The sequence below is a fragment of the Mugil cephalus genome, chromosome 1 (genome assembly GCF_022458985.1).
Source record: "Mugil cephalus isolate CIBA_MC_2020 chromosome 1, CIBA_Mcephalus_1.1, whole genome shotgun sequence".
NCBI classification, from domain to species: Eukaryota; Metazoa; Chordata; class Actinopteri; order Mugiliformes; family Mugilidae; genus Mugil; species Mugil cephalus.
Genome location: NC_061770.1, coordinates 22536527 through 22560349, shown reverse-complemented (window position 1 = coordinate 22560349; position 23823 = coordinate 22536527). Strand labels below are relative to the sequence as shown.

The following is a 23823-nucleotide window of genomic DNA, read 5'->3' as shown; positions in this document are numbered from 1 at the left end:
TAAAATACACTTGGATTTGCCGTTTAATCTTAAGCTTTATCCAGATTTTTTTAAGAGTAGACGCTACCACTCTCACTGTCTGCTCGCTTCTGCTGAGCCTGAGGTCTCCCTTTATGTGTGGGCATGTGTGCGTTAGTGTTAGCACAAGAAAGGACTGTGTTCAACCGAACTGTGCTGCAAGGCCAGCGAGGCACAGTGTAATGCGTGGACGAAATAAAAGAGAGGCAGAGAGGGAGGTAGAGAGAGAGAACAGAGCAGAGCGGAGCAGAGCAGGGGATGGAGAAGAGAAAGAGAACAGAGAGATGCTCTGGTGAGGCACGCGATGCTTGGATGGAATCAGGTCAAGCCCACATGAGGCCTCCCCCATACACATGCTCACCACAAAGGTTTTACCACATTACATGATGCTAAGAGGACCAGTTAGGAGATTCCTGTCCAAACCAGCTAATAGCGTTAGCATACAGACCAATCCAAAAAAAATTAAAAATTCCATGTTTCCTTGAGCTGGAATCGTGTCGCCCCCATGCTACCAAGCTAATAATGTTGGGCTTGGTGGTGCATCAATATCTTACGCGTCCCAACAGACATGCATGCACAACAACGAGTCCAGAAAAGTGAGCAACAAAAGTTAAAATATCGCGGATTAAGCTGCTGGGCGATATATTTCTGATTCTCACAAACTCTGTGCTAAGCTAGGCTAAATATGTTCAGGAAGCATTTCAAGCATTTGACCAAATATCTGAATACAGGGGGGAAAAAACAACAAGTATTTGCTGTTAAATAAATATATATATATACACATACACTATATATATACACACTATATATATATGCACTATATATATATAGTGTTGCACTGGAAGCGCAGAACATTACAAGCTCTGATGCACTATACACACACACACACTGCAGAATGCATTTCACCTTTTCCATGCATAGACGGAAAATAAAATATCTTGTAGCCGGCCATGTGATTAAAAACCATGTGCTACTAGATGTGAGGTGCTGACATATGTCGGTCAAACGTTTCGAGTGTAAAGCTATACGCAGACGACACCCTGCTCTTATGTAAAAACTCATACGCATGCTGTGTGTAGGTTAAACCAAACATCTGTGAAACCCGACCCCTACGCTTGCCTTCAGACCTCCGACGTTACCACCTCTCCACTCGTTACGGCCGACGTTCCTTTTAGGGGCGCGCGTGACGAAAATTGTGTCGTGCCGACTGCTACAACCTAACTCGTTTTAATTAAAGCCCCCTTCAGGAATGCCTCCACGCCCTCGTTCTCTAACCCCTCGTCTCGCTCTCTCTCCCTCTCTCGCTGATGGACAGTTGACCCAGAGCGGCCGTCTCGCCTTACTGAAACACAAGCCGTGGCGAGGACGGCGGGCTGATCGGCAACCAGAGGAGGGGTGGTGGATTAGAACTCATCAAACACGAGCCTGCGCGTCTCCGAGATGAAAGAAATATTAAAAAGCCCTTTAATAAAACCTCAGCGTACGACGCCACTAATGCCGCTCAGCCGCTTTAATTATTTAAACAGTTCGGTAATTAAAAAAACAATAACGCTTAGATTAACACGTGCCAGTGAAAAGATGAGATATATTAAGTGGAAGTAATTTTACGAATAATCTATGAAGACGAGTAGCCGTCGCCTTCACGTTGAGTCCCATCACTACCCCTGGCTTTATTCAGCTTCTTATTAGTCACCATCTCCTTGTCCTGAGCTGCTAATATGACAAACTGTTACCTACATTTGGTTGGAAATCATCACACTAATTTAATGAATAAACTGGTAAAAAGGGAAATCAGTATGTTTTTTACATACATGTAAGTATTAAATTCTTTTTCTTTTTTTAAATGGAGTTGTTGGCACAGAGCACAGATGGACTATTTCCGTCCAGTGGGCTGACAAATAAAAGCTCCTTTGCAGGGTTCATCTGGTCCTGCAGTGAAACACTAAGCAGCGGGAGCATCTAAACCTGGCCGGTCCAGTCCAAATTAGCCCGGGAACACAGCGTTTGCTTCACACACACACACGCCGCTCAAGTCAGAAGCATTTCGCTAAGCTGTGTAGAGGCGATGCATTAGCGTCGCGAAAAAGAAACACGCAAAACACGCTAATGTTGCAGCTACACGTGACGGGAAGGAGGATTTATTTATTCATTTATTTTTATTTTTTTTTTTGCTGTAAAGCTCATTTGCCAGCACGGTGCACGATTCGCGTGCGTGCATGTCTGGAGTAGTAGCGCGGTACAGTCTGGCATTTAAAAGCACACTAAAGTAAACCCATTATGGCTTTCCCCTCCCTGTCTCTAGGCCAATGTGATGTGGGACTGTCAGTACCCCCCCCCACACCCATCACTCTAATAGCCTGAAATAGACATTTCTGTGGTCACTGCTACTGGCTGTGCCACACACACACATCTCCCCACGCATTCTGAGCTATCCTCTCCAGGACCTCAGAGCTATTCCTGTAACGAACCGCCGGTCGCTGAACCTCAGGTTGAGAGAAATTAACACTTCCACGCCAGGTGTCAGGTAATGAGATGTGAGGGTGGTGGACTCGTGTGGTTTGGCCGCAGCCTTCGAGGGCAAAAAAAAATCAACGTCGTGTTCTTAGTATCACAGACAGCTGCTGCTGCTGCTGCTGCTGGGGCCAAGACGGGGATCAAAGTTCATTAGCACTACTGTATGGAAACACACACGCAAAGCAAATAAAGCCCAGTCAATGCAAGGTCAACACAGACATAGCCGCCCTGTAGATTGCATCTGGCTGTCTGTTAATCACGGCCAGAGGCCGTGTTAGTCATGAGTTTGTTATTTCATTCAAGACACTATCCCCGTTTGTCACTGCTCGGCTTTAAACCTTATTTGCTGCGGAGAGCAATTACCTGGGGACCTCATGTGATGGAGACATTTCACTACACCCGTCGCCGGGAGAAAAACAAGCCTCTGTTTCATCTCGGGTTTCAGACTCCATCTAAACAAAATTTTTTCCAGCGCACCCTAAGAGATAGCATCTGCTTTAGTCCTCCGCTAGGGCCACTCCACAAGAGCCATCGAAGAATGAATTAATAACTTCAAAAATGTATTTTTTGAAGGACTGGTTATGGCTCTGCTGAATCAGAGCTATTATTTCGTCCACATCCAACATCTTATGAACCAAAAATACATATCTGAATTTGAACGTGTACCCAGCAGAGCACAGCAGGCCGAGAACTGCATCGCGCACATAACTTTTGTTATTTGTTGTTTTTCCTGTACCGTGGCGCACGGAGAAACCTCAAAACTTGAGCAAACTGACCAGCTGGACATTTTGTTCTGCTCTTGAACTCTGGGAGAAGCTGAGGCTTCGCCGTGGAGAGAAATCACACGGTGTCACAGCGGGCAGGGAGAAGGGTCTGGAGGTCGGCCAGCGTTTTATTTTGACACAATCTGGCCACCGTGCTCACCAAGGTAAGGTTTGGAGGGGTGGGTGCTCTCTGGTTAACCTGCGCTTAAACGCTGCGTTGTGCTGCTCCTTACACAACAAAACTATAAATCATCCTTTAAATGGCGAGCCAGCTCTTCTCTCAAAACGTGTGAGTGGCTGTTGCGCTTTCCTCGAAACAGTCACATGTAGGCGGGTTTCATACTCATTAGTCAAAAGCTTATCAAGGGCAAAATCGGGCCACGCGCAAAAAAAAAAAAAAAAAAGAGATGTCGAAGAGAAAGTGTCTGACTCTGCATATCAGATCAAAAAAAAAAAAAAAGGTTTCCGAACACCAAGCAACACCCAGGACTGTCGAGCCGAGAGCGCTGAAGACATTTCTGACAGCAGAGGAGATGGGAGGGAGGGGAGGAGAAAGGGGGAGGAGGAGAAGGGGTGGGGGGTGAGGGGGGGTGGGGGCACCGGAAGCCAATGTGGTGTCAGAACCGGAAGTCTAGGGGTGCTGCTTGCCACGGCTCTGCGGTAAACGTTCAGACTGACAGTCTGCTGGGTTGTTGTGGCTGACAGCCAACACACCCTGTACCCTGCCAATACCCCGGCTCTACCAAGAAAACGGGAAGTAGGAGGGATTGCAGAGTGCAGCAGATGGACATGTGACACTGCAGGAGTTCAGTTACGTGCACATGTACTGCTCTTTTTTTTTTGTCATTTTGTGCAGAGCAAAAACAAAAAAAAAAAAAAAAACATCTATGCGCTCGTAGCTGTGCACTGATCATTTCTGGTGTCTGCAACCTCTCTGGCTTCCAGTTATGAAGTCTACACCAAATAGTTCCTCACAGAAGTCAGTGTTTGTGCAAGAATTAAACCAGAGTCAACAACTGGTCGTATTTTGAATTTGAACGGAGGAGTTGAAAATCCAGATTTATCCGTGCACGCGTGCGTTTAGCGCCTGTTGTTCTGATGCCACAAGAAATCGCCAGCTTTGATCCGAAAGCAATGTTTGTTGGGGAAGGTGAGCCGCAGGAGGAAAAACGAAGGCAGAATTTAGTTAAGTTAACCCAGTGGGCACGCGAGAGGGTAAAACATATCTCTCTCCCCCCAGCAAGGTTGGTTTCTCCTCTGGTGGAAGGAAGCCTAATGGACACATTAGCCGCCGGGTAGTCCCACCGCGACGATTAGGTGGCTGTGAGGTCATCCCTTCACTTCTGCTCCCATCCACATAAGGAATCCATCATTTGGAGACTAGGCGTAAGGAGGGGAAGGGAGGGAGGGGGGCTAAGGCATGCGTCTACACCCTTCTCTATATGTGTTCATCCGTCTATCAATCTGTTTAGAAGCTGCTTCCTTTCAGAGTTTTTTTTTTTTTAAAAAAGAAAGCTGCCACAATGAGACGCTTCGCCGGATGAATGAGATTGTAATTAAACTGAGCCGAGCCGACGTCTAATTGCCGACACCTGAAACGCAACGATCGGCGAGTGGGTCGCGCAGATGGTGGCGGATTTAAAAAGACGGCTCCGCCTATTAAGAAATCTGACTACGTGTGACTGCTTATTAGGAGGCTAGGGGGACGTCCCTCAGTTATCTGAAGGACGTCCAGGTCTGCGCAACATTCCTACTGTTTTATTCCAGGGCTCAGAAAGAGAATGTGTTTCCTGCTGTTGGAAACTGCTCTGATTAAAAGCCAATTCTCACGTGCACACGGTGCAATCAGAGTGTGTGTGTGTGTGTGTGCATGTGTGTGTGTGGGTGGGCTAGAATCAGAGACAAAGCCTGAGAGGCAGAGACATGTGCGTCTCACTCGCGAGCGTGCGTCTGCTGGACCTGAGATGTATTGATCGCTGCAGGAAGTGGCATCTGATGTTTCACAGCGCTTCCTGAGTCGGATGGGTTCGCCGCTGTAACATTGAAAGCTGTGAGAGGTGGGGGTGGGGGTGGGGGTGGGGGTGGGGGTGCTCTGGCAGGGGTGAAGGAGGGGGCTCGACACAGGGATGGTAGCCAGTCCCGACAAAACGGAAGATTGAGAGGAAAAGAAATCGGAGCGGAGATAACAACTCGGGCCCCGTCCTTGGGCTGACACTGAACACGGTCTCCGAAGAGGCTTCGTCTCAGGACACAAACTTCAAGCTGCTCTGCACAGAATCAAACGCTGCCCTCTGTCACAGTCTGGTACCGCCAGACACTTTGTTTTTTTTTTTTAAATCTAGATGATAAGGAATGATGCGGCCTGGCTTTAAACTCCAAACGCGTGTGTGTGCCAACCAGTGTTGACTGGATCCAACCCAAAGGGCTGTCAAATATTTGGTCTTGTATTTTTTTTTTTTTTTTTACACATAAAACAAATAAACAACATAAACATTACAGCCCTCCAAATAAATCAGAGGTGTATCTATGTGGTCTAAGTATCTAAAAAGGTGTTGTATTGTTTTTTTAATGCAATATGTTATTTTCTCTCTTATTTTTACCTTATTGGAGGGTATCGGGGGCATCGATGGCAACGCATCCATGAAGAAGAAGAAATATTTGATCTTAGTTTTCACACTTGTGTTGCTTTACATTCGTTCAGTGAAAAGTGTCCAGTATATAGTGTCCAACGCAATATGTTTTCAAAGGCCAAATAAAGGCGGGAATTAACTTGTTTTTTTATACAATAAAAAGGTCAAAACTTTAACCTACTTTCTTTTTCCAAAACACCTGGAACTTCAGTTTCCTGTGTGTAATAACCTTTTCCGGAAAAGGCGTGTGAAATTACCATAATGACCCCGTAGCGTGCACCGTAAAGTGCATCGTCTCAGCTTTCAGATAATTACGGTAATGCGACGTCGTGGCGACGTGCCGCCGGCGACACATTCTGGGTTTTAAAGCGTCTTTTAAAGGGAGGAGCGGGATGGAAGGGATGAGTCGGAGTGGAGGAGGAGGAGGAGGAGGTGGTGGTGGTGGTGGTGTGGCAATGTTCAGCTGCAGCCAATATCTGGTCGTGTGTGTGTGTGTGTGTGAGTGTGTGTGTGTGTGAGTAGATAATTAAACAGGGCAGACAGATGAGCCCTGTGAGAAGGCTAGAGGTCACATGGGATAAGTCACACACACACACACACACACACACACACACACACACACACACACACACACACACACACACACACACACCCACTAGCCGCAGACGTATAGCAGTGGGTTTTACATAAATAGATGTCCTACTGCTCAGGATAGCCTTGGCAGCGCTTCTTTGAAGGGAAGACGCCGAGAATGACGTCTTTGTTCTCGCCGAGCGGCTACACACGCCGCACATTACCTTGTCTTAGAGATCTACAATTACATTAATTATAAGCCGCGGGGCCTCAAGAAGTCTATTGTCTGGCCCCCCGGAGGAGGGGAACGGGCGCGCGTGCATGTGTACGTACCTGTCTGCGAAAAAAAGAGGATGCCTGGACAGCCGGGACGTGCATGTGCGGAAATGTGTTTCTATTCTTTCTGTGTGTGTGTGTGTGTGTGTGTGTGTGTGTGTGTGTGTGTGTGTGGAAATGAGCAGTGTGGGGGAGGTGAGTGGGATGTGAAATCAATGGGCTCAGCTGAAGTTGGTTGTAGGAGGGGGGGGGGGGGGTGGGGAGGGAGGGGGTGGGGGGGTCGGTTAAAGCAGAGGAGCAAGTCTAGGCCTGGTGGAGGCTTCCTGAACCTGAGAAGAAGAAGAAGAAGAAGAAGAAGAAGGCATCCACGCCAGTAGGAGGGATCCCCTTTCAGCCGCGTTGTTTTATTCTTCTTCTTCTTCTTCTTCTTCTCCTTTTATTCTTATCGCTTCTCCTGCCAGAGTGAGTCCGGGCCGGATTAATTCAAGGAAACCGACGACTTGGACGGGAGGTACGGCTGCACCGTCTGGAGGAGGGATTTTAACCGCATTATAAGCCTTTGTTTCCAACACTTCATTCCTGAGGAGTAAACCGAGTCCTTCCCCATTCACTCGCTTCCACCGAGAGGCCCCAGCGTGCTGCATCACACACACACACACACGCACACACACCTACAAGTACACACACTTCACCTCAACTTCCTGACAGACTAAAGCCAACTGAGGTGTGGCTTCAGTTCGACAGTTCCGACTTTGTTTCTGCTTTCTTCCCAGGCGGCCAAAATGAAAGACTTTTTTTTTTTTTTTTAGCTCTCCAGGTCTAAACGCCCCCCCCCCCCCCCCCCCCCCTCTCTCCCTTCCCCCCTCCCCTCTCCCCTCCCCCCTCCCGTGTGGGGTCAACCCCTGCTCTCCGGGCCTGAACTCCGAGCTCTGAGCTTCCCCTTCGTTACAGTGGCTCCGCTAACACCGATCCCTCCGGCTGTATCTACCTTTCGAGCGCCGCATACCTGACCTCAGAGCACACTTGTGATAAGCGGCGAGCTGTTGTAATGGTGAGACTTAAGGACAAAGTTTTCCTGTTGGATCAATAGGGCAGGTCTGTTGTTTTCCTGATTAATCCAGTTTAAGATTAACTCACGCTGCCTTGATACGACCGAGCGCTGCGTGAGTCAGAGCTGGGCTAGAAAGATCAGAGGCGGACGCCACTCACACTTTCCCTCAAAAATAGGTTACGACTCTAGGGCGCAGCTACGCCGATCAGCCACAACATTAAAACCCCTGACAGGAGAAGTTCAGAACATTAACCAGGTTAATGGTCTGTTGGGAAACTTCTGGACATGTCATTCATTCATGTGGATGTTACTCACTAGGGCCACATCTGTCCTCTGACACATACATCATCACTCGGATAAACAACACACTCATGGCGCAACATCAATATAAAGTGACTGTTGTTTACATGCAGTTACTGCAGAGCGATGGAGACTGAACCTGACAACACGACTGCAATGATTTTGTTGTTCTTTATCAACTCATCTCCAAAATAGTCACAACACTTCCTCTGACCAGCATGAACCCTTCTCCACTGCCGTTGCTGTTGTGATGCTCACACTAGTCATAGAAGATAGATACAGAGGTCGGAAAACTACATGTTCGCGTCCATGAAAGCTTTGAATATAACTTTATTTACACTGATGAAATTTAAAAGACAACACGAGGCAGAAATTTAATAAAAAAAAATAATATTGAAAAGTTTTAATTGTTTGATGGAAATGTAGAAAGAAATCCACTATTAATCACAGTTTGCCCTGATGGTGTTTGGCTCTGTTTTGGTTTTAGCAGGCTACTGTTTTTAGCCGTTGTTAGCGTAGCATGGGTTTGTAGTTCCCATATAACACATGAAAAAACTACACTGTAACAGCATTTTAACGTATGCATGTGGACATACACTGTCTGTACGGCCGATTTAATGCAACAAAAACTAGTCAGAGGTGCTAATCAATGGAATGTTACAGGAGCTACTATGGGGCGGCCATCTTGGAAACTCAAATTGGATGTAGTGAGGATTCTACGACTTTCTGAGGAGAAAATACGACTACGTTCCAGATGGAAAAACCCGCAAGTCAGAAATTCTGACTTCTGAGTACAAATGGAACGTACCACTAGACATGTAGCACCCACCTAGACTAGACCAGACCAGACCAGACACCCCCACCCCACAGCAATGACACCCCCAGCAGGATGCAGCCTGACACAGACACAAAAACGGTTTAGGACCAACTCAAAACATCCACTTTAGGATCTTTAAAAACGTCGCGGTTTCCTCGCTCGTGTGTGCATCTGACAGCAGCAGCTGCCCTGAAACTTGCAGGAGGAACGATGAGCAAACAGAGGCGAGTGGCAGGGACGGAGGACGGAACGGGAAGAGGAGGCAAAACAATGAAGGAGGCGTCTCATGAATCAGCCACTTTTGGGAGAAGTGACCACGCAGCGGTGAAGGGGGGGTGGGGGTTGGATATCACCTCTATCTGTCTCACAATCACAGATCCACAGCTGATACCCACCACAAAAGGGTTTGACAATGAATAGCCAGCAGACAGCCCCACACACACACACACACACACACAACACAACAGCGTCATCATCACCCCGTGCTCTCACAACAATACCTCACCGAGCTCCTGGGAGCTGCCCTTCCACGTCGCTGAGGCCAAGCCACACTGACCCAACCATCCCCCCCCCCCTCCATGCCTTGAAGTCAACAAAGAGGTTTCTCAGGACCCAGCCGGCCTTCACAGCAACAGAAAATACATCCCCAGCCTTTTCAGACACTTTCCTCTCAGTGTCTTCCTTTGGACCGGCCACCGAAGGCCGGTTTGGGGAGCAAAGTATGACATCAATCGAGGCGGGGGAACCACCAGTGCATCCTAACAGGATGGAGTAACCAACACAATACTAGAAAAAGTAATTAATTGTTCTTCATTTCCTTGATTTTATCCTCGTGCCACGACAGAAGTTGTGTTTTGTAGCTTTGCTGTGCTGTGGTGCGTCTCCATTTCTTCCATTGGTGTCATTGTCTTGTTGACTTGAGAGAGATTCTCCAAAGCTACAGAGTTCACTTGGCAACTTTCTCCTTCTGAGAGGGGGGGCGGCACTGTGGAACGTGCCAGTTCAATCAGAAACGCGATTAGCACGGCTTATTATTAGATTGCGAATGCCTCCGTATCTGCTTTCTGTCTGTACCTGTCTCTACCGGACTGCGAAACAATTAAGGGCCGATGGATTTCAGACTGAAACGGGCCATTGGCTCCTGATTCGATGCTGTGGGAGGATATTCTAGGCCGCGCTCTGTGGATGTTGTGCTACGTGCTGTTCTCGCAGCTGACAGGGCCGAGTGTGTGTATGTGTGTGTGTGTGTGTGTGTATTTGCATGAGATTCTGTCTACTTTTGTATTCATTATAAGACTCAGAAGGCCCTGTGGGGGTGGGATCCGGGCGCTGTGTGGATGTCTGTGCTCATTTATTTGTGTGGTTACATGTGTGGTTGGGGGCGGGGGCAGCATCATTGTGGGAGACAGGCAGATGGAGAGGGAAATGAGTAGGCAGTGAGCTCATGCTAATCTCCTCCTACAGCTGATCCAGGCACAAAGCGAGCGCACGCACGCGCGCGCACGCGCCGGCACGACTACCGGCGTAAATCACACACTCAACCAGACCCATGCACAATTAGACACCAAATGTGCCAGCGTATGCCTTTGCTATTCAAATGTTCCCATGAGGTGAGCGGGATCTGAGAGCGCTGGAGCCCACCTCTGTCCGTGCGAACGTCTTTCTGTGCACGGGGGTGTGGTTGGTGCGGTCGGGGCGATTGGAGCGATGCGAGAGGCCGACGCTGCCGTCACTCTGCCCCCCCCCCATCCCACACGTTACTTTAGATGATTACATCTCGGCCTCTTTATCCATTAACAATCAGGTCAAACTCAAGGAAAAAAAAATCACATCTAAGCATTGTTCTCTTCCATTTTTAATTTATAGACGGATTAGCCATAACATTAAAACCACTGACAAGATAAGTGAATACGATGTAATTGTTTTGCATTGGTGTGGACTTAGACATGTATATAGACCAGACCAGGTGCCCCCAACTCATAGCAATGACTCTCCTTGATGGCAGCAGGACATACACACAAAAATGCTTTGGGAACAGCTCAAAAACCATAAAGAACAGCACAATATCAACAACAGGAGTCTTTCCCGTGGTCGTTATGTTATGCCTGATCGGCGTATAGCGGAAAGCAAGACAACTGAGGGCTGGCGTGTTCCTAGAAAAGGCTCAAGAGGTGACGCAGGTGATGAGTTTCAGGCATCGCAACAGTCAAACGCATCTTTCTCAACGCGGCCTTAAAAAGTCCCGGGTCTCACCTTTTGCTCTCAACAGCAAAGCAAACACAGCAGTTCACACATGTTACTGGTGTTTACCATCGATGCCGAGGCAACCTCACCACGCCAGCAACTGAGGGCAGCTGCGGCTCGTAGGTGAGAAGATAAATAAGGACACGACACATGCCCTGTGCAGATTCTCAAAATAAAAAAAGACCTCCTTTTGCAGCAGAGATATCATAAATATTTGATTTTTTTTTTCTATCTTTTTCACTGCAAACATTTCTCGCTGGTAGAAACGCATGATATTTGCAGTTCGGTTTAACTCTGAAAAGCTGTTTCTGCTCCGCGCCAGACAGAAATATGCAAAACTCACCGAAAGTGCTGACACGACATCCCCAGCTAAAGGAGCTGCAGGATGCGTCAAAGGAGGCCAAGTGCAGGCGGACGGTGTGCTCGGGACTGCGCGGCTATGGAGAGCAACGGCTGGTCTCCCGGTGCCATGTGTGCCGATAAATATTTCATCGGCCGCCTCATTAAATAAACACCACGCGCCTCACACCTACGGTTACCTACGTAGCATCAATATTGAATAGCGGGGTGTTGTTCACATGCCACTGTGACAGAGGTGAGCTTCTGTTCACCACATTTTTGAAGCTTTTTTTTCTCCTTATGAGAAATTCAAGGTGTTTTAAAGATCTATAGAAGTGCCGCCGCAAAATTTTCACCTCCCCCTCGCTTCCTCCTCCTCCTCCTCCTCTGCTGTGAAGACTGACTTATTACCAGCCAGTCCCAGGCCGGTATATCAGAGCGCGCCGCCTGGACCCTTCACAGAGGCCTGGACAGAAATAAAGATGCTGCAGACGGATGCGGAAGCGCGGGCAGAAGGGGGATGGGCAGCGCAGCAAACCATCCAACTCCACGCACGATGCACAAAGTCTCGCAGCTCTGGTGTGTGTGTGTGTGCGAAAGAAGACTGAAGTTATCAGGCTGCATTTTGAGCGACGCGCAAACAATGCGGCGGTCGCGGCTTCGGCGAGTCGAGCCGGAGCAGGATCAGAAAACGACGCATGCTGCTCTCTCCGTGTAGACGGTGTGTTTTCATGCAGCCGAGCAGCGACGCCCCCCCCTTTTGTTCGTGGCAACTTTAAAGGCTTTCCAGATAAACAGCTCCTGGCAGGGACGCATACAGTATGAAAAGAATCACTGCGCTTTAATTGGTTTTTCCGCTGCTACTCCGATGGCCGCCTCCTGAAAAATCTCCCAGACAAATAACAACAAGCCGGAGACAAGCAGCAACAACGGGCTTCTTCCTCGTCCTCCTTCCCGTGTGTGTGTGTGTGTGTGTGTTAGAGAGCTTTCCTGGTGGCAGTGCTGGTGGAAATACAGTCTGAGACAGACATTTAAAAAGGCACATCAAAACCGGCACAAAGACATTTCATCTCGCGTCACAATTGTTTCTCAAAGCGAAGGAGCCTCCGAGGACAATCGCTCCCCACGGAGTTCTTTTCATCCTCTCTTTCTTTCTCTTTTCTTTTTTTTTTACAGACTGAGAGAAAAGAGAAGAAAATAAATGTCGGATACATCTGAAAGTCAACACGTGCAACCTGAAGCTGGTGAGTGCTAGCACCAGAGAGAGGGAGAGAGGGAGGGAGAGGGAGAGCGCTAACAGCTCTCGTACTGATAACGTTACGGCTGCACCCACCGACGAGCGCAGGAGGAGGACAGGCAAACAAAATGCTTTCACTGCAAAGGCAGAAGGGAGGTGGGGGGTGGGGTGAGGTGGGGGGTTAGCATGCTGAAATTTCATCTGCACAGGATCACAAAATGAAACTCAGAAAGAGGGAGACAGGAAAAGGCATGTCATATATGTCCGTCTACATATCTGATTTCCCAATAAGCGTGGTTCTAAGCGGAGCACAGCGTCGGCGGACTAGTTTCAGGGCCCCGGTCTGCAGCTCCGGTCTCTCTGTGGATACACCTACTACGCTTTGTTCGTTTAAACGGAAGTTATTCTTGACTTTAGACCAGCCACCGAGCATCGGAGCCACTTACAGACCGTTTTTTTTTCCCCTCCCTATCAATCTCTGGCTGCGGCGACGCGGCAGAGATGAAGCGCCCGGCTCCGACCCAGGAGGCCCTCCAGCTGCCGGGGGTCACCGAGCCCGAGGTGTGAGTTTCCACACTCGACGTTAAGACACCTGAACGCCAATATGCAACTGATCCCGGTGACCCCCCCCCCCCCCCCCGGTCACGCCTCGCGGCGCGGACCGACCGCCTTCCATTAGGAAGCCCAGACTGGCAGCCTGGGCGCTCATTACACTGACATGATTGAATTTGTGGCTTCCTCCTTTTTCAAAGCGCAGAGCACAAAGCGCTAATTCTGCTCTTTGATGGATAAAATAGGAGCGACGTCAAAACAGAAAACACAGGATGAAAGCTGCTACATAACAAAAAAGAAAGACATTTTCTCACACCAGCGCAATCAGGACCAAATAAATCCATGTGGCAGACTTTTTTGCAATGGTCACATTTTGCCAAATCCCCCCATTCAGAGAAGGAGTGGAAACATTTCCTCGGCGGTCATTGAAATGCGCGGCTACCAGCTGTTGTCCCGTCCACCGCGTGGACATGGCTGGCTGTCAGCAGGCGTAGCCAGCGCTGCGCCTTGCATATGAAACAGGACATGGTCCTATATCCCCTCCGGGAGTTCACTTCCTCTGAGCCCCCACCGCCGAAAAGCCCCGCCCCCCCCCCCCCCACCTCGTGAAACAAGCAGCCCCTTCAGCTGGAGGCCAGATTTCCAGAGCGGCAGCGCCGAGGCTTCTCAGGGGTGGGGGTGGTTGTGGAAGGAAAAGTGGAATTTTTAGCCCCGTACACGCATTTGAGAACAGCAGCCCGACGCCGTGGAACAAAATCCTAAAACCCCCCCTGTAACAACATTTACTTTTTGGGGATTAATATTTCGGGCCCCGCGCCGCTAAGTCCGCTTTAGTTTCAGCTTTTCTGCGACGGGCCGCAGGACAACGCGTGGAAACAGCCTGCAGGAATGCGCCGAGTGATGACACAGCACATCGTATGTGGAGCTCAAACCCAAAATGGCTCCTACGCACATTTACGTCCGAACCCAAACCCGTCAGGAGGAAAAAAAACGAAACGCGGCACAAAGGAGGCATTTGGGATGTTTTTTTTTTTTTTTCTTAAAGAGTCGCCAAGAGCCGTGCGTGACTTGGTGGACACGCGCGCACGAAAACTGGTTTGGTTCGGCCCCCAGACAGGAGCGCCTTGGAAACAGAGAAGAGGTTTTCGCTGCTCTCTGCAGGAGTGGCAGGTCTGGAATGTAAGCACAAACCGGCTCGTGAGTTAGCAACCATCTCGGGATAAATCTGAGCGAGGTCGCACGGAGAAACGCAAACAGTTCTCCCGACCGCTTAGGAAAGTCCCCGGAAAAAAAAAAGAGAAAGAGCCGAGGTTGAGCTGGCGCGAATCCCCGCAACCCCCTCGAGTTCTCTCGCTCATATCTCCCTTAAACACACCACTTGGGCAGAAATGGCACCGTGTTGAGGGTGAATCATAAAAGTCGGTAGTCAATCCGTGGCCACAATCCATATCTAAACATCCTGATGCGGAAAGCCACTGATTATGTGTGCCACCCACATGTGTACCAGACAGAAACCAAAGACGTGCAGCCAAGGAAGCGAGTCTCCCATACCCAGTATATAAACTAATTAGCTCCCTGCATTCGCTCATTGCTGTTTACAATCACTGCTGCGGCTACCGTCCTGCCCAATAAAAAAAGAAAAAAGAAAAAAAAAAAAAAAAAAAAAACGAGAATAAACTGTAAATTCACAGTTCTTCCACAAAAGCAGTAGAAAGTGACCCGTGAATCAGACATACATACGTATGTGTGTCACAGAGGGAAGCTTTCAAAAGAGTGTCTGCAAGGAAGTGTGGCAATCTCACTTCCTGTGTCTGTCTGCATGTGAGACTGCTGCTAACACATTTGTAAAAAAAAAAAAAAAAAAGGGCTTATTAATATTCACAGAGACGCCCAGTTCCTCCACTGTCAACACACACAGATGATGGCGTTTCTCTTGCACCAGTCTAGCACTTTGCTTCACATCCGGCAAGAACGTTCTCAGAGTTCCTCCGCCAACTGCGCCGAAATAACCCGCGGGGGGGTTGGCCCCGCCGTCGCGGGGTTCGTCCGTATATTCCCCGGCTTCCCGAGCAGCATGTATTCCCTCATTAGCGTTTCTTGAAACAGGGTGCTTGAAGGGAGGGAGGGGGGGGGAGAAAAGGGGGAGCCGGCGATGAATGAAAAAGCGGGGGCACAGTCTCAAATGAGCCTAGGGCTTAACACTTGGGTGCCCCGTCGGCACCTTTAGAAACAGAAGAGGCCCCTTAAAGTGGGGAGGAGGGTGGAGGTGGGGAGGGGTGGAGGGGTGGAGGGGTTCTTGGTTCTTGAGGTGTGCCCACTCGAGTCAGAATGAAAGTGTGTGCCAAGAGTGGGTATTCACATGCATGGCAGGACTTTGGCACTCTCCAGGACTTCAAGAGTCGCCCTGATTTCTCTTTTTTTTTTTTTTTTTTTTTTTTTGGCAGGTTCTTCTGAAAGAAGCCTCAGTGGAGGAGTGGGGGAAAGCTGCTTGTAAACACTTTGGCAGTCGCTTTCTTTGCTTCATCAACAAGTCTGTTGCCCCCCCCCTCAACACCACCGCCACCACCACCTCCACCACCAAAAGTAGTCCACGGTGGCTTCAATCAGATGGGAAGAAAAAGTAGGCAAGGGGGAAAGATGAGTGTGCATGTCAGAGGTGGATGGCTGGCCTGGGGTCAATGGATGTTTTCAGTGGGGGGTGGGGGGTCCGATGTTTGCTGAATACTGCCCTTTGTTGGGATCATATTATGTTTCCACCACAATACTTCTAAACCCTGCTACATCAGCTCCATTCATGTGTAACAGTTCATGCAAATGGCCGCATTAGCCTTTTTCCCCAGGGGTGGGGTGGAATTCTTTTTATCGGCCTACCACCCAACTCAAGCTCCTCTCTGTAAACTCCTGTACATCAAATATAAAACAGAACAGAAACCCCTCACATTGCTGTAAAAAAACAAACAAAAAAAAAAAAGAAAAAAAAAAGGTGACACTACAGACACATGTAAAATCTGAACCGATTTACTTTGGTCGAAAGTCTTTTATCTGATCGCCCCAAACCACAGCAGCTCGCACGAATGTTTGATTACTCAAACGTCGGGGTCCCACTACCCGAGGACGTGGATGCGGCCCCAGAACAACGTGGAAATCCTTCCACCCCGATAGCGGCGCTGATTAAACCCACAGGAAGCCAGACATGTGACAGCCAGGCGACTATTACAGACTTTAAATATGACACATGAAGCTCCGCAGGCCGACGCGCACACACACACACACACACACACACACACACACACACACACAGGAAGAAAATCAGAGATAATTCCAGTGTGGGTCCCGTCCATATCTTTCCATCTCCTCTCATTGGGAACACACACACAAACAGTCACAAAGTGCAACAGAAAGTGACCAAGAAACGCAGCAAAATCGACAAAAAATCAGGTAAATCATCCACTCGCACCTTAAATCAGAATCCCCGTTCGCCCCACGCCTCACCACGGCCGCTGTCGCTGGGCTATTTGTTGATAAATGGGACCGTATTTACTGTAAAGGCCAATAATGGCTTTATTGCCACCTGAGGCATTTTGTTGTCACTGCTGGATAGGGGGCAATTAGTGACAATATGGCAATGATGACCAAATAGTGAGTGCTTCCTCTGGGATGGGAGGGGTGGGGTGTGTGTGGGGGGGTGGAGGGGGGGGCAGGACAAGTTTGTGATCCCTCTAATTGACAAGTGGGACTCCCGGGGCCGTGGGGCCCGAGACCTCGACCCAGAGCACGTCGACGTGACTCCAATGGGTCCACGCTACACGGAACGGCTTTTAAGTGCGGGATCAAACTACACGTAAAAGGCAGAAGGAGAATTTAGGACCCTCGGGGACAATACAAACTGCATATCCACATATATGTGTGTGGGGGGGCTACTCCAGTAAGGTAACAACTCACCACAGATGATGCTTTCCTCTTGTACTTGTTGGAGAAGTCAAATTTCTCCTTGATCTCGTCCAGGAGCTGGGTCAGGCGGGCCTTCTCCTCCTTCCCCGTGTAATCCTGGCTCAGGAGGACGTAGGCCCTCCAGTTGGCGGAGTCGAACCCCCAGTGGCAAGTCCTGTTCTCCTGCCCCTTGTGACTGTGCACCACAAACTTGTGGGTCGGGTACATGAGTCTGCAGTCCATGCACTGGATGCACGCTGCGTTGGGGCTCGTGTACAGCTCGGGCACGAACAAGCCCTTGCACCTGCCGAAGCACTCGTGGTAGACTTTGAAACTCCTGTCGGTGAGCTGCAGCTCCAGCGAGCCCCCGCTCGGCTCCTTCTTGCAGCGGGGCGGGTAGGCGCCTCCGTAGATCAGGGCGTTGCAGAGCCGCTCCGCGTCCGTCTTGGTGATGAGGCCGCAGGACGGCGCCGAGAAGGGCAGGATCCCCATGACTTTGAGGATCTCCAGCTGGTCCGCCGTGCACCGGGAGCAGTAGACGTGCAGCTCGTCGCACACGGAGTTGATCTGCTGCAGGCTGAAGTCCCGCAGCACCGTGTTGAGGATCTGCGGGAGGCACAGCCGCTTCTCTCCGCCGACCACGAAGCACGAGATGGTCTCCGCTTCCAGCACCGTCTCGCACCTCTCCGTGGACCGGTCCGACGGGATGAACAGCGGGCCCGGCATCACGGGAGGCGGCAGATGCTGGAGGACCATCTCGGGCTCCTTGCCGTCCTTCTTGAAGAGCAGCTCATGTTGCCACCGGGCAGAGAAAGCCGCCGGTCCGCCCAGAGAGCTCATGGAGCTGAGGTGAAACTGCTTGAGAGTTTGTTGCAGTCCCGGATGAGGCTGGAAGCTCTGTCGATTTACAGTCTCCATGTTTTCCCCAGCCTGCAACTTTGGAAACGTAAATCCTTCTTATGGCCGTGCGGGTAGGCTAATCACAAACAGGCCTATCTCTGTCTCTCTATGGGTTCCTGAACCTGGTAAATCCACGACGTGCCAGAATTGACCACAGTAGTAGCTACAGCGCGTCACGAAACATCCAGCAAAAATAGTTTTAATTCCCGTGGCTACACAGTGAACCCCGGCCGGTCGCTCCCCGCAGCGGGTCGCCGACTGTCCATATCTAAAAAAAAAAAAAAAAAAAAAAAAAAAAAAAAGAAGAAAAACGAAAAGAAAAAAGGACTGAAAAAAAGAAAAAGAATGCAGCGGCTTTCCAAACTCCAGGGGAAAAAAACGCGTAAAGTTGAGTTCGTCGAACTCCAAAACCAAAGTAGGCGAGGATTAAACGAAAGCTGTAGGCTCGGTGGGTTCAGTAAAGCTCGGTTAGAAGATGTGTTTCTTTTTTCATGTTTCTTTCCGCCGTCCGTCGAGGGCTGCGGCGAAGCACTCTCCGCCTGCGCCCACGGTTCACTGTGACTGCGCTGAGATCATGAAAAGTCTCGGAGGAAAGCCTGGCCCCGCTCGTGCGCGCTCTCGCCCTCCCCTGCACGCTCTCTCTCTCTCTCTCTCTCTCTCTCTCTCTCGCTCGCGCTCTCTCCCTCTCTGTCTTTCTCTCGCTCTCCTTGCTCTCCCCCTCGCGCCCTCTCACGCGCCCCTTCCTCTCGTGTTTGTGTGTCTGGCTTGGTCCCTGAAGCCCAGCCAGGAATGTGAGTGACTCTGCAGGCAGGCTGCGCTCTTCCAGGAACAGGCCGACACCCACCACCTCCTCCACCACCACCGCCGCCGCCGCCGCCGCCACCACGCTCCATTCTCTCCTGCGAGCGAACGCGGACGTTCACATTTACATGACAGGGGGTGTCAAACTCATTTTTAGTTCAGGGGGCCCCGTAACAGATACACAATAGCAACAACTTTTCTCTTTGTTTTAGCGCAAACGAGTCCAAGAACATTACGAAAAGGAAACTTTTTTTTTCCATCACAAAAAAAGTTTTCTAGTTTGACATGACGCGCAAATATAACAAATTCTATCAATATTAACATGCTACGAGTGACCATAGAGTCCCAGTGTCCACATATGAGGACGTGATTTTTTTTCTCTTCAAAAACTACTTCCTGGTTCATTGTTTTGTTATTATTTCTTTGTTTTAGTGCAAATAAATGCAAGTACATTATGAAAAAGCAACTTTTTTCAATCACCGACATGTTTTCTAAACAACCTGACACGTCTGAAAGGAAAATAAGTGCATATTTGTCTGTTAAACTCAATTAAAACTCCCGACCTACCACGAACTACGACCCCCTCGATGACAAGTGGTTGGGGAAAATGAAGGGATGAATGAGTTATTTTTTATTGAAAAATTGCAGTTAATTAAAGATTCGATATTCAAAAGTCAAGATCACTTCATTGATCCAGCAGGAAAATGATATTGTCCAAGAGATAAGAAAAGAACATATATGAACAAAACATAGACATAAGAATAAAATAATGTAAACTAGGAATGAGAGAGAAGAGTAGAAGTAAAAATTAGAAAAAAAAGTACATTTATATGAAATATAAAGTAAATAAAACATTTTAGCTAAAGCATCTCAGTGTAGGGTTAGCAATATCGTCCCAGTATCGGTTTTGGCCCACGGGCCCAATGTCTGACACCCCCGGTTTACATAATGCTTCCTCTAAGCCAGCTCATTTTAGTTCAGGGGCCACATCCAGAAGAACGTATGAAAGACTGGTCCACTCAGGTGACGTACATCTCTATCAAAAGTATGCATGATAAATGTAAATACATGAAGAAAATAGGCATTTATTCAGTTTTTGTCTTGTTTTGTGAAGGAGTTGCTTTGTTCTAGGCATCTCCCAAGTCGTAAGCCACGAGCAGCTCTTTGGATGGGCGTGAGAAAGCGAGGGCCGCCCAAAATGTACCCAAATTTTTCTCACTCACACACAGTTACACAAAACCACAGAGACACAGAGGGTGAAGGAGAATAAGGAAGTGAAAGGAACGTTCATGTCTTGTCTGGGAAAGACTTCTATATATATATTCTCTAGTGGTAGAAATGAACAAATATAACCGTCATCTTTGTAGTCCAGCGCAATTAACAGACGCTGACCTACTGCCCGTCTCCTACATTCAGTTCACAGTACGCGTAATGCGTATTATATTAATAACACCTTACCTCAATATGGGCTACAGTATCAACGTTAAATTGAGTCACTTTGACCAGCCTGAGGTAAAGGTGGTTTTCACAACGCATGCAAATCGACCACTTCCCTGCTGGCCCTGAAAGTCACAGAAGAGTCGAGGGCGTTCAAGTGAATCATTTGGTTCATGGCTGATAACAAAAAGAAAAAAAAAAAAAAAATGAAAACACAGAAAAGTAGAAAGTCTATGGGCGGGGGCTTTGCGAGACAAGACAAATTTAGCGTTGGAAGGAAGCGCAAATTGCACGACTGGCTGCGGTTTATTTGTTTTCCCTTCTGTTTGAACGTGTTAAAAACTGCTTGGCAAGGCTCGACGAATGAACAAGTTTCATGTGTTTGCAACACTGTGAAACAATCTTGAATATTTTCACAGGCGGAGTGGACAGACAAAAAAAAAACAAAAAAAAAAAATTCATTTTTGTGTGGGATATTCTGTTTGACGTTTATCCATTGGAATTATAACCTCTGCAAAGCCACCAAGGCCACACGGTTTATTCAAATTTTAGACAGCAGATAACACCCACATGCTGGATATAAATATCCAGGGGACCTATACTGAGTTGTTTGTGATTAATAATGCAAACCTGGAAACTCCAAATCTCAGCGTCTGGAGTTCAGATCAAGTTCAGCTCCAGCAGTGATGGAAGAGTGTGCTTCTCCTGTGGCGTCCTCTAGCCAGACACTGCGGTAACTGCAGCGTGCTGGCAGGGCGAGGGGTGGGGGCAGCTGGTAAAATGTAAACAGGGTCCTCCACTGCAGGAGTCAGGAGGACAGATTTAAGGCTCTGAATGCACGTATGGAAATAAGACTCCTGTTGATCCCAGCTATCAGTTACATTTTTTCCCAGAGTAGCTAAACAGCACTTATATATGTAGGGTTAGGGTTAGGGTTAGGGTTACCAGTGCTCCAAGGATTCATTGATTATTCATTCACTCAACTCGCAGAAATTTGAAAGTAAGTAATATGAAAGTATAAAAGTAAATTCAACATTTTTTTTATTTTTATTTTTACTTTTAAAAAATAGGAATATGCTAAGCCATCAGTGCTATTTGTTAGCAACTAAATGGTTATTTTAATATATGACTTAAAATACACATAGAATTAATGAACTAAATAACAAATACATTCCTTTTCAAAAATTCTAAAGCAAAGAATAAGCTGCACATCTATTTACACCCTCAGGATATGCTAACCCTGGGGGAACCGACCATCTCCTGAATTGTGTTTGGGTTCAACCTCCTGAGACCTGAGCTTTTGTTTGGTGCACTTTTCTAATTTCTCCATTTCCCTTTATTGGGGATTAGTAGTAGTACTAGGACCTAAGGGCTATAAAAACTAAGCATCGTCTTTGAACGAGAAATGATGTCCTCGTGTGTGGACGCAGGGATTATTTCACTCGATGTCATAATGACCAACAAGTAACAAAAGATAAAACTGTTCATTTTCATGTGCAAAATCAGAATTGCAATAATAAAATCCCAATGTCCTCAATCGAGTACCTGATTATTAACTTAGCAACTTCTAACTTGTTACCATTGATTGAATTTGCATGTCATATTAAACTGGAAAAGTTAAAAAGCATAAATAAACAAGTTTCAACTCAATTTTGATTATGTTTTGTACCCTGTCCCATTAATGTTTTTATACCGACTAGTATCTAGGTATGAGGATAAAAGTTTAAATGAAGCAAAAACTTAACGTCCCCATATGAGGACGCAGGGTCTCGGGACGTTAAGTCAGCCAGGGTTTTGAAAAAAAACAAAGTTTAAAGTTGTCCGAGGCTGTGCTGCTGTTTACCAAATCGTACGCCTTGCGAGCCTCTGATTGGTCGTTTGTTGTGAATAAACTCCCGCTGGTCAGTCCCTGGTATAATATCTGTCGTGTGGGTCGACACTGACAAACCTCCTCCACAGCCCGACGCCGCGATGAGCAAATGTAGGGTCAACGAAACCCCTTTCACGTTCCTCCTGTCTCATGGGTGACAGGTATCCCTCGAGAATAGCTCTGTTTTTGTGTTGGCTTCATGATTTATTAGACTATACCGTTACAGGGTGGATAGAAGGGGACCCCCATGGGGGGGGGGGTGGCGAAGAGTTGTTGATGCCTTTATGGTTGTCATTGCAAAAATATGCCTAAAGGTAGCCTCTGAGGGCCCCTTTTCTCATCTTTTCACGGGGGCCCCCCAACTATTGTTTGGGTTGCCTTGTCCTGACAGTGCGCCCCTGCATACCACGCTGTGAAACCAACGCTCTCACATTCACTATCTGCTCTCTGGAGTCATAACCGGAGTCGGAGGGGTCGGGCTGTTCGCCTCAACGAAATGGGTTTGCTCGTATGATGAATTTTCTTGTCCTTGTCCTAGAAACCTTAGACAGCGAGTATTTCGAAGCTGGACAAATCTATCCGCAGCCGCTTACACCGATCGGCCACAACATTAAGACCACTGACAGGAGAAGTAAATAACATTCGAGCATCTTGTGACGATTCAGTGTTCCGTTATTTAGTCATGTACCACCCACCTAGACCAGACCAGACACCCCCACCCCATAGCAATGACACCCCTTTACTAACAACTCTAAATTCACAAACTGATCGAGGATCTGTGGTAGTGATGTTTGATGATTTCTCTCCCAATCCAATACTGAGTAAAATTCAGGCTGGTATCAGCGATACCGATACTTTGTGTAAATACAACTCAATGTGTCTGGTGTATTTCACATCATAGCTTCATAAAGAATGAAGACATCAGAGTAATTTATTTATTTATTTTACACGAAATAAGTAAAATTATAAGAACATTAAAATAAATTATTGCTTAACTATTAGGAACTACTATAAAATGAAAACTTGCATCTTAATTCTGACCCTGTTCTCTCCTCTTCTGTCCTCCTCATCATAAACGCCTTGTATTCTGTGTTGTGGTTTGGGTTTCACAAGGTTTGTTGTGTTGCCACAACTCAATAGTCTTTCTCAATAGACTTTCCACTGTGTTCCTACGTAGCCTCCAATGATTTGATTTGAAAGTTGATTTTAGAGCTGGTATCGGCCCCCACTAACAACGTCCTGTTGCCAGACACCACAGGACAAACTCTGAACTGTTTTGGAGGCAACAGGGGAGGCCTACACAATATTAGGAAGGCGGTCATAATGTTATGGCTAATCAGGCTGCTCTTTGTAAGGCAGCACTGGTTCACACATCTGTCATATCACATAATTACCACCTGGGAGCTGAGTCGCATCGAAATGAACTTAACGTGGAGCAGAGACTCAAGATGATGCCAGGGACAGGGAGCACGTTGTGACGTTTCCCCCCCAAAAAACACACAATTAAGTAAATGTCCTTGAACTGGCTGCACCACGTTACCTGAGTTTGTGTCCTGCTATGTCACCACTT

At 47.9% G+C, this 23823-nt stretch overlaps 1 protein-coding gene across 1 annotated transcript in view; it reads right to left on the bottom strand.

The window, feature by feature from the left end:
- skia (v-ski avian sarcoma viral oncogene homolog a) overlaps window positions 1-19283 on the bottom strand; it is a 61643-nt gene extending 42360 nt beyond the window's left edge. The window contains exon 1 of the mRNA XM_047582284.1: window positions 17258-19283. Within this exon, the coding sequence (XP_047438240.1) occupies window positions 17258-18163 (906 nt within the window). The 5' untranslated portion in view covers window positions 18164-19283. The remainder of the gene's footprint in view (window positions 1-17257) is intronic.
- Between the last annotated feature and the right edge of the window lie 4540 nt (window positions 19284-23823).